The sequence below is a fragment of the Pteropus vampyrus genome, unplaced genomic scaffold (assembly GCF_000151845.1).
Source record: "Pteropus vampyrus isolate Shadow unplaced genomic scaffold, Pvam_2.0 Scaffold498, whole genome shotgun sequence".
Taxonomy (NCBI): Eukaryota; Metazoa; Chordata; class Mammalia; order Chiroptera; family Pteropodidae; genus Pteropus; species Pteropus vampyrus.
Window position 1 is genome coordinate 37,752 of NW_011889279.1, and position 18,958 is coordinate 56,709.

Here is an 18,958-nt window from a genome sequence, read left to right on the forward strand (position 1 = left end):
TGAAATAGATTAAGATCCTCGTTTATTTTCTTATAGGATATATGCCTTTCCTGACCACTTTAATGACACTTTTACAAACTGTAAAGGTCCATCTCCATCATTGTGTCATGGCAATCACTATATATTACTTAATATAACTTCTATACCCACACTTCAATGAAAAATATTGCCAACAATCAATATTAAACTTGTAATAACAAAGGAACAAATTCTATGCACATATTACTATCGGTTTATGGTCAATATGTCCATAAAAATGGAAAGAAGTTGAGAAGACTTTAGTCACAGGCTGTTCTCATATTTTTCTAATGCTTTCATAATAATATTATAGAAATTTATATTTTGAAGGAAAATATGTGAGAATATGATTTAATTACCTTTTTAAGTATTGTGTCAACACATTTTCTCAGTGGGTGGTTATACTTGATGCTTTCATTCACTTTACGAACCTCCTATAAAAACAGTAATAGAAATGAAAATATTTCCACTTCTATAGATCAGATATTTCAAATGAGAATGTTCTAGGTACTGTATACATATATTCTCACGAGTTTAATTTCAACCCAAATTACTTAGCATATACATGAAGTATCATTTATTGAATAAAAGTTCTCATGAACACAAGTAAAATATGTACAAAGTTATATAATAGCTATATCTATACCCTAGATTTACTCCTTTATCACTTGCTTACTTGGTACACAAGGATGAATAGCATCATAAAAAAGTCATGAAGGATCAGACAAACTTTGTGATCCTAAAAGAAAAGGACTGTGTTCCTTTACTTTGCTCATCAAGCTGAATTATCTCATAACCTAAAATACAGTGAAGAAACCAGAAGAAGCAGAACAGGTTACCAATGTCACAAAGCACCTGCTCCTTTCCAATGAAAGAATACTCCACAGAAATCACAACTAAGGAGTCATTCCATATGTTTATTAAAAGCATGCTACAGGCCAGCACTGTGCTATGTGTAAGGTCACCACAATCCATACTAGAGGGTAGGGTGGGAAGACATGATGTTATAGGTCTCTAAGATTAGTGTCTAGTGATGAAACAATTAAATAAGCTATTGCATGAGTACGAAAGGTATAAAGAGGTTAGGGAGAAGAATCGTGAGAAGCAGTAGTTCTAAAAGAATCAATATTCTATAATATTAATGAAATTTTTAAAATGTTGGAACCACTGTTCTAGACAAAATAAATGACATGTTCAAAGGCTGGGAAGCAAGGCAGAACTGACCAGAATATTAAAAAAAAAAAAATTCTGATTATAGGGTAGAGAATGGCCTTAGGGTATACAAAACTGGAGGCCGGGAAACCATCTGGCATATAGACAAAGTTATGAAAAAATATGTGTAACTTACATTACAAAAAATCATTACCCTTAATATATGGAGCGCTCTTGCAAGTCAACAAGAAAATGGAAAAACACAGAAGAAATACAACTGGCCAATAAATGTCTGAAAAGATATTCAAGCTGGCTAAAAACAATTACAAATTGAGAACAATTCTTACAAAATTATAAAAAATTGGTATTATGTAATGAGGTAAGACTGTGGGGAAACACGTCCCCACAGACAACAGTAAAATGTGGAGGTAATTTAGCAATATCCATCAAAACTGTAAATATGCAGACCCTATGAATAATCTGTACCAAAAGACATTGCTCCTATGAAGGAGCTTATTAGCTTAATGAGAAAAATACATTATTCAGAGAGAAATGGTGAGGAAACTGCTATATAATTTAGTGTGGGAGACTTCATGATGAACTGATTATAGAAAATGAGATAAACATGAGGGGTCAGTCCATCAAAGGAAGGGACAAGAATATTCCAGTTAGAGGGACAGCATGTACAAAGGCCTTCAAGCAGAAGTGAACAAGGACTTTCGAGGAACTAAAAGAAGTCCAGCGTGAGCAGAGGGAAAAGAGTAAGGGCCTGAGAAGTACTTGCCCAGGCTGAAGGAGTAAAAGCACAGCATCCAGAAGTCCTTATGAAGTCTATTCTGTGATCACTGAGTGAGGCCTAACCATGGAGTAACAAGGTAAGAATTGGGGTTTTCAAAGGTGCTTGAAACATTACTATTTTCCATTACTAAGCTGCCTTAAAGTTTTATTGGCTTGCCAGCACAACTTTGAATATGAACTGTACAGTCTGGTTATATACTATATATGAAATATCATATTTTTCCTTTACATTCTTTAGCCATATTAAACCAAAATTAGTACTGAAACAGTTAACTATTGATATTTGCTATATTTGTATTAAAATTAAGTTTCCTTTAAAAGTTCCTAATTTTTATAAAGTGTGGAAAGTATTTGAAATATTAGCTTATTTTCTTCATATAAAACATAATTTTGAGCTCTGTCATTACTGTGCCTAATCAATTTACTAGGCAGGCCAGACAACATCCATCAAATTGGGCTAATAGGCAATTTTCAGTAGAAATAAATGGCTGATTGTCCCTCTCCAAATTCCTCTACCTCGAAAAATGACAAAAGGTAGAGGTGATTTCTTAGGCCATCTAGCAGATATCTTTTGAATGGTCTGATGGCTTATAAGTTTTACTCATGCTTCAAAGAAAAGTAATAGATACACGGATGTAAACATTCACTTCAGAGAGAAGCATAAACACACTAAACTGGTTTTTATAAAATTGCATTTGGAAGATTCTACGGAGAGTTGAAAAATATAATAATTAACTACCACTCCTCTCCCCGCCAAAAAAGGTGATTAAACTTTGTGGTCTTTTACAAGATGTATTCAAAGCCCATGTAGTTTAAGTTTTCTCTCAAAGTAAATTATTCATATTTTTGCTCCATGCTTTATTCTGCACACCTCCATCAGACTGATCATCCTACACCACAGAATCATGTCACTTCCCTGCTTGCAAGGTGTCAATGATTCCTCACTGCTTTTGAATATAGTCTGGACTTTTCAGTCTGACATTCAAGGCCCTACTTTCTGTCTACAACCTATCTTTCAAACCTCACAAGTTTTATCTTTCCAACATAAACTTTATACTCAGTTAATCTGATTTAAAAACCACCTGATATCTGACTGGAATGCTGCCAGTTATAAAAAATTCACCCATCCTTCAAGACTCAGGTCATATTTCACCTCTTCCTCTGATCTCTATTCATAACTGAAATCTCTCTATACTAGGGCATCTCCTTTGTATAATTCACATCACATTTACCCTAAACTATAAAGGACTGCACAGTTCTCACTCCAGGTAGTTAGTATCCGAATGGCCAGTTCTGCATAGCACTTAACATGAGAAGAAGACAAAATATTAAATAATGAAAAAATTTTCTTTTCAAGTTTATAAATTTTCAGATATTCAGAAAACCAGAAAAGATCCCAAGTTCCCTTGAAATACACAGACAAAAAAATTCATACCTGAAAAATTATACATTTTTAAAGGGCAGGAGAAGGGGCTGGAGTTCTGCTATCTATGTGGACCTGTTGCTATTTTCAAAACATCCATTAAGAAGAACAGTTTCTTACAATATATAAATGTATCAAATTAACATTTTATATACCTTAAATTTACATGATGTTACATATCAAATATATTCAATAAAAAAAAGTGGTTTCTTATTTACATGGAAAATTTTCTCCTAGCTAAAACTTTTTAAATCTCTCACAACTTAAATCTATACTAAAATAGCAAAGAAAGCATCAATGCCAATCCTAATTTTCCACATTCTATTCCTAAGTAGAGGCCTCTTACTCACAACAACAACAAAAACAAATCTATCTTTACGCAGACAATGAAGACTCCTCCCAGCAAAATCCAGACCTTAAGTAATAAATTGGATTTACATTTGTTGAAGGAATATTGAATGAGCTAGTGAAATCCACATTCCTCAAATCTAAAATGATTAAATTCGATACCAACTTTTGAGGGGAACGCTATCAATTTAAATTATCTTCTTTTAATTATTTTATTATCAAATAGAAATTTTCAAATATTTTTTCAAAAAAATTCTTGATAGATGATTAGATAAAGAAGATGTGGTACATACATACAATGAAATATTAGTCATAAGATGAAATACTGCCATTTGTGACAACATGGATAGATCTTGAGATTATCATGCTAAATGAAATAAGTCAGGCAGGAAACGTTGAGAATCACATGATTTGACTCATATGTGGGATATAAAACTGAAAGTAACAAATGAACAAGACAAACAAAAAAAATCTCACAGACACAGACAACAGTTTAGTGATTACCAAAGGAAAAGGGGTGGGGGAGGTAGATAAGGATAAAGGAGGTCAAATATATGATGATGGCAGATTTGACTTTGGGTGGTAAACACACAATGTAATATACAGATGATGTATTATTGAATTGTACACTTGAAACCTATATAATTTTATTATCCAATGTCACCCCAATAAATTTAATAAAAAAAAAAACTTTAAAAAAAGGTCCTTATCACACTTAATGGAGAAACACTAGGACTATCTCACTAAAGTAAAAATCAAGATAAAAATGTAGACTATTACGTAAAAAAAAAAATTCAAATTTTCAAATATAAAAGTTATCAAATATGAATTATCTTCTTTTGAAAAATGTAATAATATCCATCATCTACCTGAGGAAATGTAATAGATTACTATTTATATGAGATATACTCCTGCATTTTGAATCAATGTTTTCTGCTACAGTTCTTACATGTCATAGGGAATAAATGCTGAAAAGTCAACATAAAAATTTTCAATCACAGTACACATTCTTTTGTTCATTTATTTACTCACTTAAAAATGGTTGCCAAGTGTCTATGAGTCTGGAAGACCAGGGAAGGTGTTATGGGTTAAATTGTGTCTCCTCCAAAATTCATATGTTGGGAGTCCCAAACCCCAGTACTTCAAAATGTGATCTTATTTGAAAATAGGACTATTACAAATATAATTAGTTAAAATAAGATAAGGTCATACTGGAGTAGGGTGGGCCCCTAAACTAATAAGACTGTGTCCTTATGAAAAGGGGAAATTTGGACACAGATAGGCACACGGGGAGAATACCATGTGAATATGAAGGGAGAGATCTAACAAGCCAAGGAACACTGAAAACTGCTGGCAAACCACCAGAAGCTGAGAGTCATGGTAGAGATTTTCCCTGCAGTTCTTTGAAGGAACCAACCCTGCTGACATCTTGATCTTGGACTTTTAGCCTAGAGGACTGTGAGACAACACATTTCTGTTGTCTAAACCACCCAGTTTGTGGTACTTTGTTATGGCAGCACTAGGAAACTAATACAGAAGAATTCTCCACTTATGTTGAGACTTGAAAATAAAATAGGAATTAGCTAAAGAGAGTGGAGAAAAGAGCATTCCGAGTTTGGGAATCACATGCTCTAAGACAGAAAAGAGAAGCAATGAATGTAATGGTTATAGTAGGGGTTGGCTCACCAGATCAAATCTAGCCACATGTCCTTGTTTGGAACATGTCCTTGCTCATTCATTTATATACTGTCTATGACTGCTTTCATGCTACAGTGACAGAGGGGTCACAACAAAGACCATGTGGCATACAAAGCCTAAAATATTTACTAGCTGGTCTTTAACAGAAAGTTTGCCAATCCCTGTTAAAGCATGAACTAAAGTCAGACTACCCAGCTCTATCGCTTACTAGTTGTGTGAATATGAGAAACTTAACCTGTGCCTTGTTTTTTTTTTCATTTGTAAAATGAGGATTTAAAGAATCCTTCCTAAGGCTGTTATGATAATATATTAATATATGTACAGTTCTTAGAAAGTCACTAGTAAATAAGTAAGTCTATATACTTGTTTGCTATTATCACCATTAAAAAGTGTGAGGAACCAAAGGTGACCAGTATGAGGAAGACAGAGGCTAGAGATAAAGATGGAGAGCTAAACATGAGGCAAACTGTTTTTCGATAGGCCACATTAAAACATTTTGGAGTTTATTCTAACATAAATGAAAAACCTTCAACATCAGGTTTTAAGTTAGAGAGTGAGTAACATCATTAGAATGGTTTTTTCCCAGAAGAGTAAAATGTGAGGAGACTACAACAATTGCTTTTTAAATCAATAACCAAATAATTATTCAACAGTAAAATTTTATAATTTGTTGTATATTACTGAAATTTATACTTTCAACAACTTTGTGAAGTTAGTTCAAGTCACCTGCATTTTATGAGTAAAATGAAATGCCTTATTAAGATTACAGATAGGAAACAAAAGTTACTGATACAAATTCCCTTAACTATTGTTCTCTAAAGAGGTTTCCAGATTTGGTGGGATTACTTTGGGTTAAGCTTTCAGGAAGAAGTGTCCTCTGATTGCTAATTTTCACTTCCACTATGTCAAGGTAACCATATAATTTATCATCTAATCCAAGAGACTTTAAAGAGTAAAAGAGGGCACTACTAGAAGTTAACCAAAGACAACAAGTATAACCCTGCACTGTTGAATATATTCTCCCTAAATCTTTGTCAGTTAGATGATAGAGATGACATCTCATAAAGCTGAGCTGCCAATATGAAGTCATCCTAGTGGATGAGACATTCTTAAGGATTGCACATTACCAAATTTTCAGCCTAAAGCACGTCAATGTGCTAACGACAAAAACAACAAATCAACAGTGTATTCAAGAGGAGACACACACAACGTGCTACTGACTGTAAGGTTTAAATTTGCTTACCTCCATGACATCTTCCAGAGTCTCTTCCGCATCTGCTTTCTCTGTCATCAACTTGGCTGCCTTAAAATAAGTTTTCATAAGTAGATAACCTCTTTTTGCTCCATTCCAGTATGATCGAGGAATTTCTACCAAACCATACCCTAACAATAACACAAGAAGAAACAGACCCCATGTATTTGCAGCAGCTATTCCAATTGTCTGAAGCTGGTTCCTAAGAGAAAAAAAAAAAACATAAGCAGATAACAGATAGGTAAAATTTCCCCAAAAAAATGTGAAATGAAACTAGTGTCAAATGGTTTTTCATATATCAACCACCATAAAGGATGGCTAAAATTTTATGTGAAAAAACTAGACTGCAGAAACAGACTTTAACACAGGAAACACTGCTTCTATTATAGTTAATATTAAAATCTAGGATAGTTCATGGGAAAAATTATCCTGAAGGAAACATATTTTTCATTAGGTGCTTTCTTACTCAATATTAACCAAGAAAAGCCTGAAAAAAATTTTAACTTGTTTTGAGGCAGACCCATGAAAATCTCAGGAATGCAACAGGGAGGACTATCACTATTATCCTATTCCTAAATTTTTCAGATCTAGCTCTTCACATATATTACAGATCACAAGTACAATACAGACTTCCATTTTATTGCAATGTCTAAATCTAACATTAAAGAGAAATATGCCCTCAAACTAGTCAGAAGAAAAAAGTTCACAAGTTCCCATGAAAAAGAAAACTAGATATTTTGTCATATACAAAATTTGAAAGCCCATAAAAAATCATGAGGGTTAATACTTTTAACATATAGCAATTAGAAATTAGACAAAGCATTAGTCTTTTGTCTAATAGCTACATTTAAAGATGTTATTCCATATTTTCCTTCCTAGTAATATGTGTTATTCAGATATTCTTTTGGGGGACTCTATAAAACTATACCTTGATATGATTCAATGAAATGTCTATTTACCTTTATGAGATAAAAATTAATTTTTAAAAATGGAAATATACACAGAAGCAATGTTAAGACAATTTTTCTTACCATTCTAAGTGCAAATGTGGGTTTACGGCTACATAAATTAAAAATGCTCCAAAAATCAGCAAATAGGTGCCATAATAGATTGCATTCTCAATCAGTGCAGTTTTAATCTTTCCAGTTATGGAAAACCCTCCTGATCTTGCATACGACTGCATAAAAGGTAAAAGAATCCTAAACAGTTGGAAAAAATATGATTAAAAAACACACTTGTTATGTCTGTATAATATCAAAATACCAGAAATACATGAACCTCAATTTTAATGTATAGTTCTTTTCACAAACAAATATGATTTTGATTAATTATTAATAACAAATAAATTGTAATAGATTGAACATTTTGTAACATTAAATTTGGGGGGAAACAAAGCACATTCCTAGGAAAGCTGCAATGACCAGCAGAGAATATAACAGTGTGAGTGACTTATGATGAGTCTAAAAGAAGGACTTTAAAACCTTTATGAAGAATTTGGATTCATCCAAAAAATAATGAGGAATCATTATTTTTTTAAAAGAATGGAGACTATCAAATTTAGTTTTCTAAAGACTGACAGGACTTCTGCATGGAGAATGGACTTACGGGGAACAAAACTGAACTATTTGGGAGAGGGTAAAGGGTGGTGGTATGGTAAAAAAGCAGAAGGAGAGAAGACTGGTTGTCAACATATTGATTTTGAAGTACCTAAGACACATTCTAAAAGAGCTGTACAGGAAGTAGTTGACTATCCAGCTTCAGAGTTCAAGAGAGAGGTTTAAAAATACAGATAGATTGGGAGTCATCATCATATCAATGGTACTGAAATAACATCAGTAGATGAATGAGATCTGGAAGGGTGCATATATAGAACGAGAAGGAAAGAAATGAGACTGACTTCTGAGAAATATTTATTTTTAAAGGAGAGGCAGAGGAAACAAGGGGAGGAGAGGCCAGCAAAGGAGACTGATATAGAACGGTAGAAATGTATGGAAGATAACTAAGGGGTATGTATTGAGTAAAAACCAGAATAAAGTGTTTGAAAGTGGAGAGAGAAAACAAAAGTGGAGTAGAGAAGTGGGGTTAGAAAACAGAGTTCAATGGATTGAGGAACGAGTAAGCAGTGAGTAAATGGAGACACTAAATGCAGACAATTCATTTAAGAAATCTGACAGGGTAGGATAAACTATGGTGTTCATAAAGTGAAATATTTTACAGAAATGAAACAGAAAACAATACTGATACATATAACACAACATAGAAGAATCTTCCAAATGTATACGCCAAAAAAAAAAAAGAGACTAAAAAGGTACATATTGTGTAATTCCATGTTTATAAAGTTAAAAAACAGGCAAAACTAATCAGTGGCAGTAAAAAGTCAGAATCGTGGTTCCTTTGGGGAGGGTAATGGCTGGGAGAGGGTTATGAGGGAAGCTTCCAGGGACATTGATAATGTTCATTATCATCATCTGAGTGCTAGTTATATGAGTGTATTCACTAAAAAAAGCCAAACTAAATGCAATCTGTGCACTTTTCTGTACTAATTTATACTTCCATAAAAAAAGTCTCAAAAAAAATTAAGATGTGATGAGAAGTAGATCACTCAGGTAGAATATGGAAAGCTAGAAAGGGCTATAAATTGAAAGAACTGTGTGTGTGTGTGTGTGTGTGTTAAAGGATGAGAGAATTGTGCATGCATTGCACAAATGTAGGTAAGTATATACGTAACAGGAAGCGAAGGGGATGGGTCCATATTTCAGGAACAGAGATTAATTTTAAAAGTGACTCTTTCATTCGTGGTGGGGAAAGAAGAAAGGATGGTAGGTAGACAGGTTTGTTGGTGAGAAGCAGAAAAAGCTACCATCTGATGACTTCTGTTTTCAATGTGAGGTAGAAAGTAAAGATGTTTAAGGTGAGAAGGTAATGTTTCTAGGATGAGAAAGAGGGAGGGAGGGAGAGAACGCAAGAGGGAGAGAACGCGAGAGTGAGCCACAGAGGGAACAGCAGAGGTTTGAAGTGATTAGAAAGATATGTTGTAGAGAATGAAGAGCAATTAGCCTACAGAAACAAAGCAGGAAAAGTCTGGTAATGTTGAGGACCTAGTTGAGTTCAATGAACATGAATTTACAGGGGCACTACTCTGCTGCGTGAATTTTCTGTTGCAATGTTCAAGACTTCCAGTTTTAGAGCTTATTTGCCTGAGTTGCAGATTATTTGAAGTTTAAGAGCTTGGTTGCTTTAGTTGCAGAATACCTGAAGATCTCAGTAGGGACTAGATAAAATGTGAGTCTGGAGCACAGCAGAAATACAAAGCTACAGTGGATGGAGAAAAAAATTGGAATACATCACAGCTCAATGAAACCATGGCTATAATTAAACCTATGCAGAGAGAGTCAGAAAACATGATGACCAAACATGGGACCCTAGGGAACACCAGCATTTAGGAAATGGGCCACAGAAATGGAGCCCATGAAGGAAATCCAAAAGATTGGGCTAAGCAGATAGCAAGAAAACCAGGGTATAATGATGACCTTAGGAAGAGCAGTCTCACATACTAATGGGGCTGGAAGGTCAAGAGAGAAAGCAGTAACTAGACTATCTTCTTTTTCTTGTTTGTTTCTTTTCATTTCTTTTCTTTTAAGATGGGAGAGACCTGAATAAGCAGAAAGGAAGACAATATAGATATAAGGGAAAAAAATAAGTAACACTTGAGTAAGTTCTAAAATAATGAAAGTTTGCTGAAAAAAATACCTTTTTTTTTTACTTTAGCCCAAATTGAAAAAATTCTATCCTTCACTACCACTTACCATGTCAAAAATTGTGACGTCCAATATACTACCCTCCAGAAAATTGGCATGATTCCATCAGGAATGTAACTCCATGGTTTGAAACATGGATGCTGGCTGTTTAATGACAATTTAAAGCAAATCAATAATAAATGACTACTTATATGAATTATATAATTAATTTGTACATGGCAGTTTATATTCAAATTTTAAATTACTGACTCTAACTTGGAAAATTTTATACAAAACCTAAATTTAAAGCTGACCGTCAACTAAAAAAACACATGCAAAGAGAACAAAACAGTTTTGAGGACACAATGTTCACCTAATAGACCAATAATGCAACAGTCTTTAAAAGCAAATGTATCATGATATCAAGTCTCTGATATGACTACCTTTAAAACTGATGATTATTTCTAAAATATATACGCACTCTATTTGTGGGGTTGGTTATTTTGGGCAAGGGAGGTGGGGAGGAGAAAGATATTAGGTGAATAATTCCTGGAAACTGGAACGCTAACTAATCAGTCACCATAGCATAACTCTTGTGGAGACAGATGCCAGCATCTATATATAATCCTGTTTGAACTTCCTGAAGATATGTGTATCTGACCATAGATTCTTCCATTAATAATCAATCTTCCTAAACTATAAGTATATCCTTCAGTCCAAGGGCTTCTAATATCCACAATTGCTGCTGATCAATATTCAATTTTTAATGGTACTTAAAAAGGGAGTAACATCTACATTTTAAATTTATCCTTATTCATGTTAGATTTTAAAAACAAAATGAAAGCTACATAAAGAAGTTTGCAAATACTACTTAAAGCCTTGGAAAAAGCTACAGTCAACATTTATTAGTTTTTCACTTGAAAGTTTGATATGAATTCAATACAACCTTTTGGTAATTCGAACTTTATTCATTCTTAGTCTAAAATATGACTTCAAAAGATGTGCAATATGAAAAACATATCCCATATACAGAATTCCTTATTCTTTATTACAGCTCTGTGTATTAGGCAAAAAAGAAAATGCATGCCCCATTTTTTAGATCAAGAGAGAGGCTGGGAATTAAAATAGCTTTTGGAAGTCACATTCTTAGTAAGGGGTAGAGCCAAGACTACAAAATCAGGCCTTCACCAAGTTTCTCATTAGCATCTACAGAAAGCCTTATATACCAACAAATATTTCAAATTTACTTAAGATTTAAATTTAAACAGAATACAAGGTAACTAAAAATCTACTAGGATTTTTAGGATGAGATGGAGGTAGGGGAAAGAGGGGAAAAGAATGAGGATAAATTTTTACACATATAAAATCTCGATGGTAAAAACTGAGTTTTAAAACAATTTTTCTTCTACAATATTAAAAAAAAAGATACCTTGCAACTGGGGTAGCAGGTGCAGACAATCCTGTAATGTTGCTATTCTCAGGAGGGCTTGAGTTTGCAGCAGCATGCTTGCACCGGTTGTATATCGTCTAAAGCAACAAATGCATGGTTTAATAACAAAAATCAAAAGGTTACCAAGTACTTAGAGGATATTGGAGTGTATCAACCTATTCATCCTAAATTACCTTTCTGGCTATGCTTTTTAATAATCAAATTCATATAGTAAAATTTAAGTTCAAACTATAAGTATAACCTTATATAATTTAGCTGTCTTAAGAACTAACATATCTCGAACATGCTTTATGATTACAGATGCCCTTTAAATTGTGAAAATCAGTATCATCTTACCGTACTAACATCCAGAGGCAGTATAAAGACAATAAGAAAGCAGAGATACCAAGCTAGCAGTGTTCCGACAATCACAAGTCTATGCTGTTTCTTAAAGTCTCCATATCGATGAAGTAGAAATAATGCCAGAAAAAAGACAAAAACAATCTCGAGTCCCAAAGCTGCACCACTCATTATTGAATGTTCACTCTGACCAACCAAAGTAATTCACGTACAGGACTGAATCATATCTGTAAACTGAAAAAAAAAAAAAAAATGCAGTATTAAGATAGGAAATGACCTAATGGGAATTTCCTAAATATTTATTAATAAATTAATAAATTCTTTGGAAAACTATCAGGCTTTATGATGGACTATGAATAAGATGAAAAGGATAATTTCTACTCTCAAGTTCTTTATCTTATTTTTTAAAGCATGTCTTAAAATTTCATGTAAATTTTATCTTCTGGAAAAAAATTAACAAAAATTGCACTAGTTCTAAAAATACTACAAAATAAAAATACTAGATGTGAACAGTTTCAATGCAGTGTCATTTGGAGCTTGTTTCTTAACGGTATAAATTCTAACAATATTTTTTACAAATACACTATTGACTAGATCCTAGGAAATTAAATATTTTATAAAATAAAGTTTTCTAAGTCATCCATAACTCATTACTTAAAATTCTCTAAAAGAGAGAGAGGAAGAGACAGATTATTTTAAAGCCAAGAATAGATTAAGTGGTTAAGCGATAGCTCGATGTAGGATGTACTGATAAAAACCGTGACAAGCTTCAGGATCTAGCTTTAAAAAAATATCATTCAATGTGAATTTAACATAATTATTATCTGAAAATTCCTTTATGGTTTGACTTACTTATTTGCCTGAAATTGTCCAGTGTAAGGAATATGACAATCATAGAAAAAGACTATTAGAGATTACAAAGAAAATGCTACCGTATGGCAGAACCAAATGATGAAATATTACTGAAGTATAAGAAATGATGTTTGTCAAGATTATTTAATAACATTAGAAAATTGCCAAAACATTAATTTAAAAACTAGATTCACACATTTTTACATATTACGCATAAAAAATAAGACAACAATGAAATATATACAGATATCAATAATAGTTAGGTGTAAGATTATGGGCATAAGCAAATAACAAAATCAGTTATAAACTTACTAGTAGCTAATAATATTTTTTACTATGGCTGTCAATTTTTCAGTATGATTCACAGCCAGTACTTTAAATGATGTAGATAAGTGAACAGAATTATGGATCCTTTATTCTAGTAATAAATGATTTGTTACATCTCCCCCCATACTCACTGTATTAGTCTTCTATTGCTGTTGTAAACAACTACTATAAACACCACCACCCATATTTCATAGTTTATATGGGTCAGATACCTCATAGTTTCTGTGGGTCAGAAGTTTAGGCACAGTGTGGCTGAAATGAGTTCTCAAAATTGAAATCAAGGTGTCAGCAGGATTGTGTTCCTCTCTGGCGATTCTGGGAAAGAATACATTTCTAAATTCATTCACGCTACTGGCAAAATTCGGTTTGTTATGGTTATAGGATAGAGATTCTCATTTCCTTGCTGGCTGTCAGCTGGCATTTGCCCTTAGCTCTAGAGGCCTCTTTCCAGTCTTTGCCTGTGGCCCTGTGTATCGCAGAACCCGAAATGAATGGCTTCTCAAATCCTTCTCATTCTTGGAATCTGACTCTCTTCCGCCTTTAGCTGGGAGAAAACTCTGCTTTTAAGGGCTCATCTGATCTCACTAGGTCATCTGGATAAGCTAGTCATATTTATTGGGTCCAGGAATTAAGGCCTATTTATTAGTTCCAGGAATTAAGGCATAGGGGTCTATTAGTCTGTTTACTACATCATCTATTTCTGTTAAAGCAAAACTCCTATTGTGTTGTTATGATACAAGGTTAGGCATACAGGTCCCATGAAGTTGGAAATGAAAACTGGGGTTTCCCTAACCAGATAGGAGAAAATAATAGTTTTAAAGTCCATAATCTTTAACCTTGTACCTAAATTCAAGTGATAGCAGAATGATAGCACTTTTTTTTTTTTTTACAGTCCAGAACGATAGTACTTTCCAAGTTTCCATATGAATTTCTATAGCCTGTTTTGGTTATTTCAGCTGAATAACTTTCTGTTTGAAGCTAGGGATGCCTTCTTTTCTTCTCTATCTGATTTAGTTACTTGTATATTAAATTCATAAAATAACTGTAAATTAAAATCTAATAAAAATAAAAACTGAACAACTCAAGTTTGGCTTATAAAAAAACTCACTGCCAGTGAGGGCAGCAATTTGGCAATATGTATCAAAGACCTTAAAAAGGTACATACCCATTGTTCTAGCAATTCCTCTTCAAATAAAGAAAAACCAAAATGGGAATAAAAAGTTACCTACAATATTATTTTTCACAGCAGCATTATTTAAACATGAAAACATAGAAACAACTTAAATATTTGTATTAAATAGTCCAGGAAGTTTTAAATATATCCACTAGTCTCACTGTTGTCCATTGCCTTTTTGAGAAAAGCAGCCGAGGGTTTCATAAATCACTAATCCTGTTAACCAAGTAATGACTGTTGGGAGCAGAGACCCGTGCCTGAGTCAAGAACTACCTAACAGAAACACTCCAGTGCAGAGAGTGATTAAAGGAGCCCACCAAATTCCACCAGGCCAGAAGAAAGGTGAGATCCAGAGAGACACTTTAAATATGTCAGAAGAGACATGGGTGGGATCTGAGGAAGTATATATAAGAATCACACAAATATGCATGGACAAGTATACACCAAAATGCTAACAGTGGTTGTCACAAAGCTATAAAGAGGTGACTTCCATTTCCTTTGTGCTTTCTTGTGTGTGTGCTTCTAATTTTTAATAATGAGCATGTATTATTTTGTAATTTAAAAATTATTTAAAAATCAATATAGTAATATAAAAGTAAAACACATAGCAACTAGAAAAAATTTTTTTGCTGTGGTGTTGTGATGAAAATTACAACTATTTTAAAATACAAATGTTTTATTATACCATGGTAAATCTGGGTTCCAAATATCAACTCTATTTAATAATTGTGTAACTTCATGCAATTTAAATTGTTAAATGAGGATAACCACCTCGCACAGATTGCTATGAAGATCAAATGAGATATAAAAGTAAAACACCAAGTAGGAGTTCCAGAATAGGTCTTCAATAAATGCTTGTTGCTAATCTCTACCTCCCTCATATCACGGGCTTCTAAAAGACAACTAGTTACCCCAAAGGTCACAAAGCATAGTTTTACCCTATGGTCTTTCCCCAAAAAGCTATGAATGGATACCCATTGCTTTTGCTCTTCGTTCTCTGTGGTTACCACAGCCTGGGCTCACCCTCATCCCTATAGAACAAAAACTGATTTTTGCTCACAGAAATTGCTCCCCTTGCCTTACCTGACGAACTGGGATTACCCCCCCAGATCTATATGGTAGCCCAAATACCCCTTCATCTAACCATTGTAAAGAGACAAAACACCTCTTAGAGCCATATCAAAAAGATATATTTGACACACCAATGTCATATAGAAGGACAATGCCATTCTTCTAGGCAGATAATCAAAATGCAGGTGGATCAAAATGGATCATTTGCTGAACTGTGAACATGTGCGTTGTGCAAAAATATACTCAAAGGCAAAAGTCAAAATATGTCTCTGACCACAACAATGGTCCTAATAGTATTCCTCAAATATTAAAATGATGTTTTTACGCTAATGACAAAAATTTTTTAAAAATGCTAAAATCTGAAGGCAAATCAAAATTTAGTCCCATGTGATTAAAAATGACAAAGAGAAAGCTATCATAGGTTAGCATTAACACAACAGCAGCAAAAGTAGATTTTACTCAAAATCAAAACGCTACTTCATTCTTTCAATCAAGTTTAAGCACCTTATATGCAGGCATGTTCTACCTTTCAGTATTTCAAAATACCAGTTCTGAAAGTCTTAAACATTTAAAATCCAACTCAGTCTTTTACCAATCATCGGGATATTATAGAATATTATTTTCAAATGCCTTTCATAATTAGCATGTTGTTACTGACTTGGATTACTGTTTCCTAAGTACTTATGGCTGATAATGAGTTTTCAGGCTAAACACACTTTAAGAGGAGAATTTAGAGGCTAAGAATTTGGAATTTGAAGCATTAAAAAAGAGAAAGAGATAAGAAACAGATAGGAAGGAAGGAAGGAAGGAAGGAAGGAAGGAAGGAAGGAAGGAAGGAAGGAAGGAAGGAAGGAAGGAAAGGGGGAAGGAGGGAAGGGGGGAAGAGGGGAAGGAGAGAGAGAAGATTGGTAGCAATTGAACAACCAAAAATTTTATCAAAACCTAAGATTCTGCAACTGAATGAAAAATTTCCATGTAGAATCTAATGATTCGTCAGAATCGGACTGTGTTAACTTAAAATGTGTATCCTTACTCAGCTATGTGAAATAGTAACAAGTAGGAGACAACTCAAGATCTTACTAAAGAAAAAGAATCAGAACAAGATGTGAATGATGAAAGGCAACAATGTTCTACTCCCAATCAAAATTAATAGTTCCAAAAAGACTATCAATATTCTCATGATTAAAGATTTCAGGCGAAGAGAGAACTCAGCTTAGGATACAGATAGAATACCACAAGAAATTTCACTTCCCCTTTAAAAATGCAGAAAAAGTCATATAGCATTTTTTGAAGCCATCTTCAAAAATGAGCTTAGCTGGCAAACCAACCAGGTGAACTGAATTCCACAGTGTGAAAAGCCTTTCTGAAGAAAGATGGACACATAAAAAGTTGCACCTTTGGCAAGGAGAGGTTGCAACCATGTAAGCAGGTAAGAAGAGAACAACTAGAATTTTAACGGATTCTTAAAGATTTCAGGTGAAGAGATTGTCAGATTTATTTTGGTCATTAGGGAACAATCCTTAGAATTCTTCCTAATAAAAATATACTTAAAAAAAAAGAAATAGCTAACCGTGAATTTACTAGATTCCAAGCATGTGCTAGCATGCTTAATCAAATTAAACCTCCTAACCTAGTAAGAAAGAACTATTAGTATTCTTGTTTAATAACAGAGAAAAGGGCACACAAATAGTTAGAGCTGAGATTCAAACCCAGGCATCTTGACTATAGAGCCTAGCTCACAATTACACAGTCTCTTCTACAGTCCAGACATACTTTCTTAATGCGATTTAAACTGTTTAAATCATTTTTGGTTCAGGTTTTACAATGAACAAATTACAAATATTCTCCTATTAATTATGCCCTTAGATATATCAAGGTAGAACGTGAAGAAAGTTAAGATTAATATAGAATTTAACTAAGCCTTTTTACATTGTAGGTAAGACAGCCATTACTTAAGGGTAATGTATCACTCTAATCTACATGGAAAAGAAGAAAACAGAGAAAATCAAAATTGAGAAGGACCTTTCTTAGTCTTTTGCTCCCCTGAGCTAAATAACATTATTAAAAAAAAAAAAAAAACCTAAAGGTATCAAGATTTACCCCATGCTATGATAGAGCAAAGGAAAAAGCACGTCGTCTTTCTATTTAAATTGAATCTCTTTTGTCATGTTTGATTTTCAAGAACACTAATATACCACTGAATATAGATAAAGCTTATAGTCAAATGTAATTTCCAGTCCTTTTTGGCTCCTTCTGGGCCCTGAAAATATTAACTATCTTGTAAACGACATCCTTCTCCCTTTGTATGATAAACACTTTCCCAGTTTACAAAGTCACTGCGTATTTTGAATTTTCCAAAGAGTACCAGAAATTACTCACTCTAATGTCATTTGTAGATATTAAAAAAAAAATTATAGTTCATTTGTCCTAGATACTGATCCAGTAATTCCACTTCTAGAAATAGAGTATACCTCTCTCATTAAAATGGGACATAAGGTGTGCTGAGTAAGATTAAATGAATACAATTAGTCAGAAAAGTGAAACAATCTACATCAGTTGCAATCATAATGCAGTTCTTGAAAACACCAGACATCAATTTCTAACATAGCTAGTAATCTCAAGTCTTCAATGGACACAATTCCTTATATTAAACAGAATCACATGTACCAATTTAAACTTTTATTTACTATATTAAGAGAACAGCCATAATTAGAAGGAATGCAGAAAAAAGTATTCACATTTCAGCAAGCTAAGGTTTTTCTGTTACCAAAACAAACTATTAGTGAAATACCTATTCCAGAATCTGAAGACCAATTTTCATAGTTGACAGGTTCTCTCTAAAATCCTATACAGGACCTCATGTCCACCAATTCGGATAATTCAAGTATTCTGAGAACTAGATATGTTCCCTAGTTCTCAGGCAACTAATAGCTGAATCCTAGCATGAGAATATTTCTCATCTTTAAATTGAGAATCATCCTATGTAGTAGACTTTCCTATCTATAAGATCTATATTTAAAGTGGCCTCTCCCAATTACTTTATGTGTCAAAACTTTGTTTATTCTCGTCATGGCATTTTAAATAGTTTTTTTCTTGTTTATTCCTTCTCCTACATTAGCTTATAAGCTCCGTCTGTTCACTTTCCTAAAGGAGACTATAACTTTTTCTGTTAAAAATAAATTCTCTAATGACTTGCAATTTTAAGAGAAAGGATGTAGATTTCAAACTAAGGCAACTGATTTCCCTTTAGCCTAAGTAACATAAAGGTAAGTCTCTGTAAAAAATCGAAATATTGCATTTAATAACATTTTCCATATAA

At 33.4% G+C, this 18,958-nt stretch overlaps 1 protein-coding gene across 7 annotated transcripts in view; it reads right to left on the bottom strand.

Annotated features, from left to right (window-relative positions):
* The window catches only part of LMBRD2 (LMBR1 domain containing 2), a 41,892-nt gene that overhangs the window by 19,157 nt on the left and 3,777 nt on the right, over positions 1 to 18,958 (bottom strand). For 3 of the 7 annotated variants that reach the window (XM_023524836.1, XM_011382963.2, XM_023524835.1), the window contains exons 2-7: positions 12,213 to 12,449; positions 11,856 to 11,953; positions 10,496 to 10,591; positions 7,721 to 7,888; positions 6,681 to 6,891; positions 378 to 452 (exon numbers count right to left, since the gene is read on the bottom strand). In XM_023524836.1, the coding sequence (XP_023380604.1) occupies positions 378 to 452; positions 6,681 to 6,891; positions 7,721 to 7,888; positions 10,496 to 10,591; positions 11,856 to 11,953; positions 12,213 to 12,386 (822 nt within the window). In that variant the 5' untranslated portion in view covers positions 12,387 to 12,449. Of the gene's footprint in view, positions 1 to 377; positions 453 to 6,680; positions 6,892 to 7,720; positions 7,889 to 10,495; positions 10,592 to 11,855; positions 11,954 to 12,212; positions 12,450 to 13,606; positions 13,710 to 18,958 lie in introns of those variants that run through there. The other 4 variants (XM_023524833.1, XM_023524834.1, XM_023524838.1 and 1 more) reach the window with 2 other exon arrangements.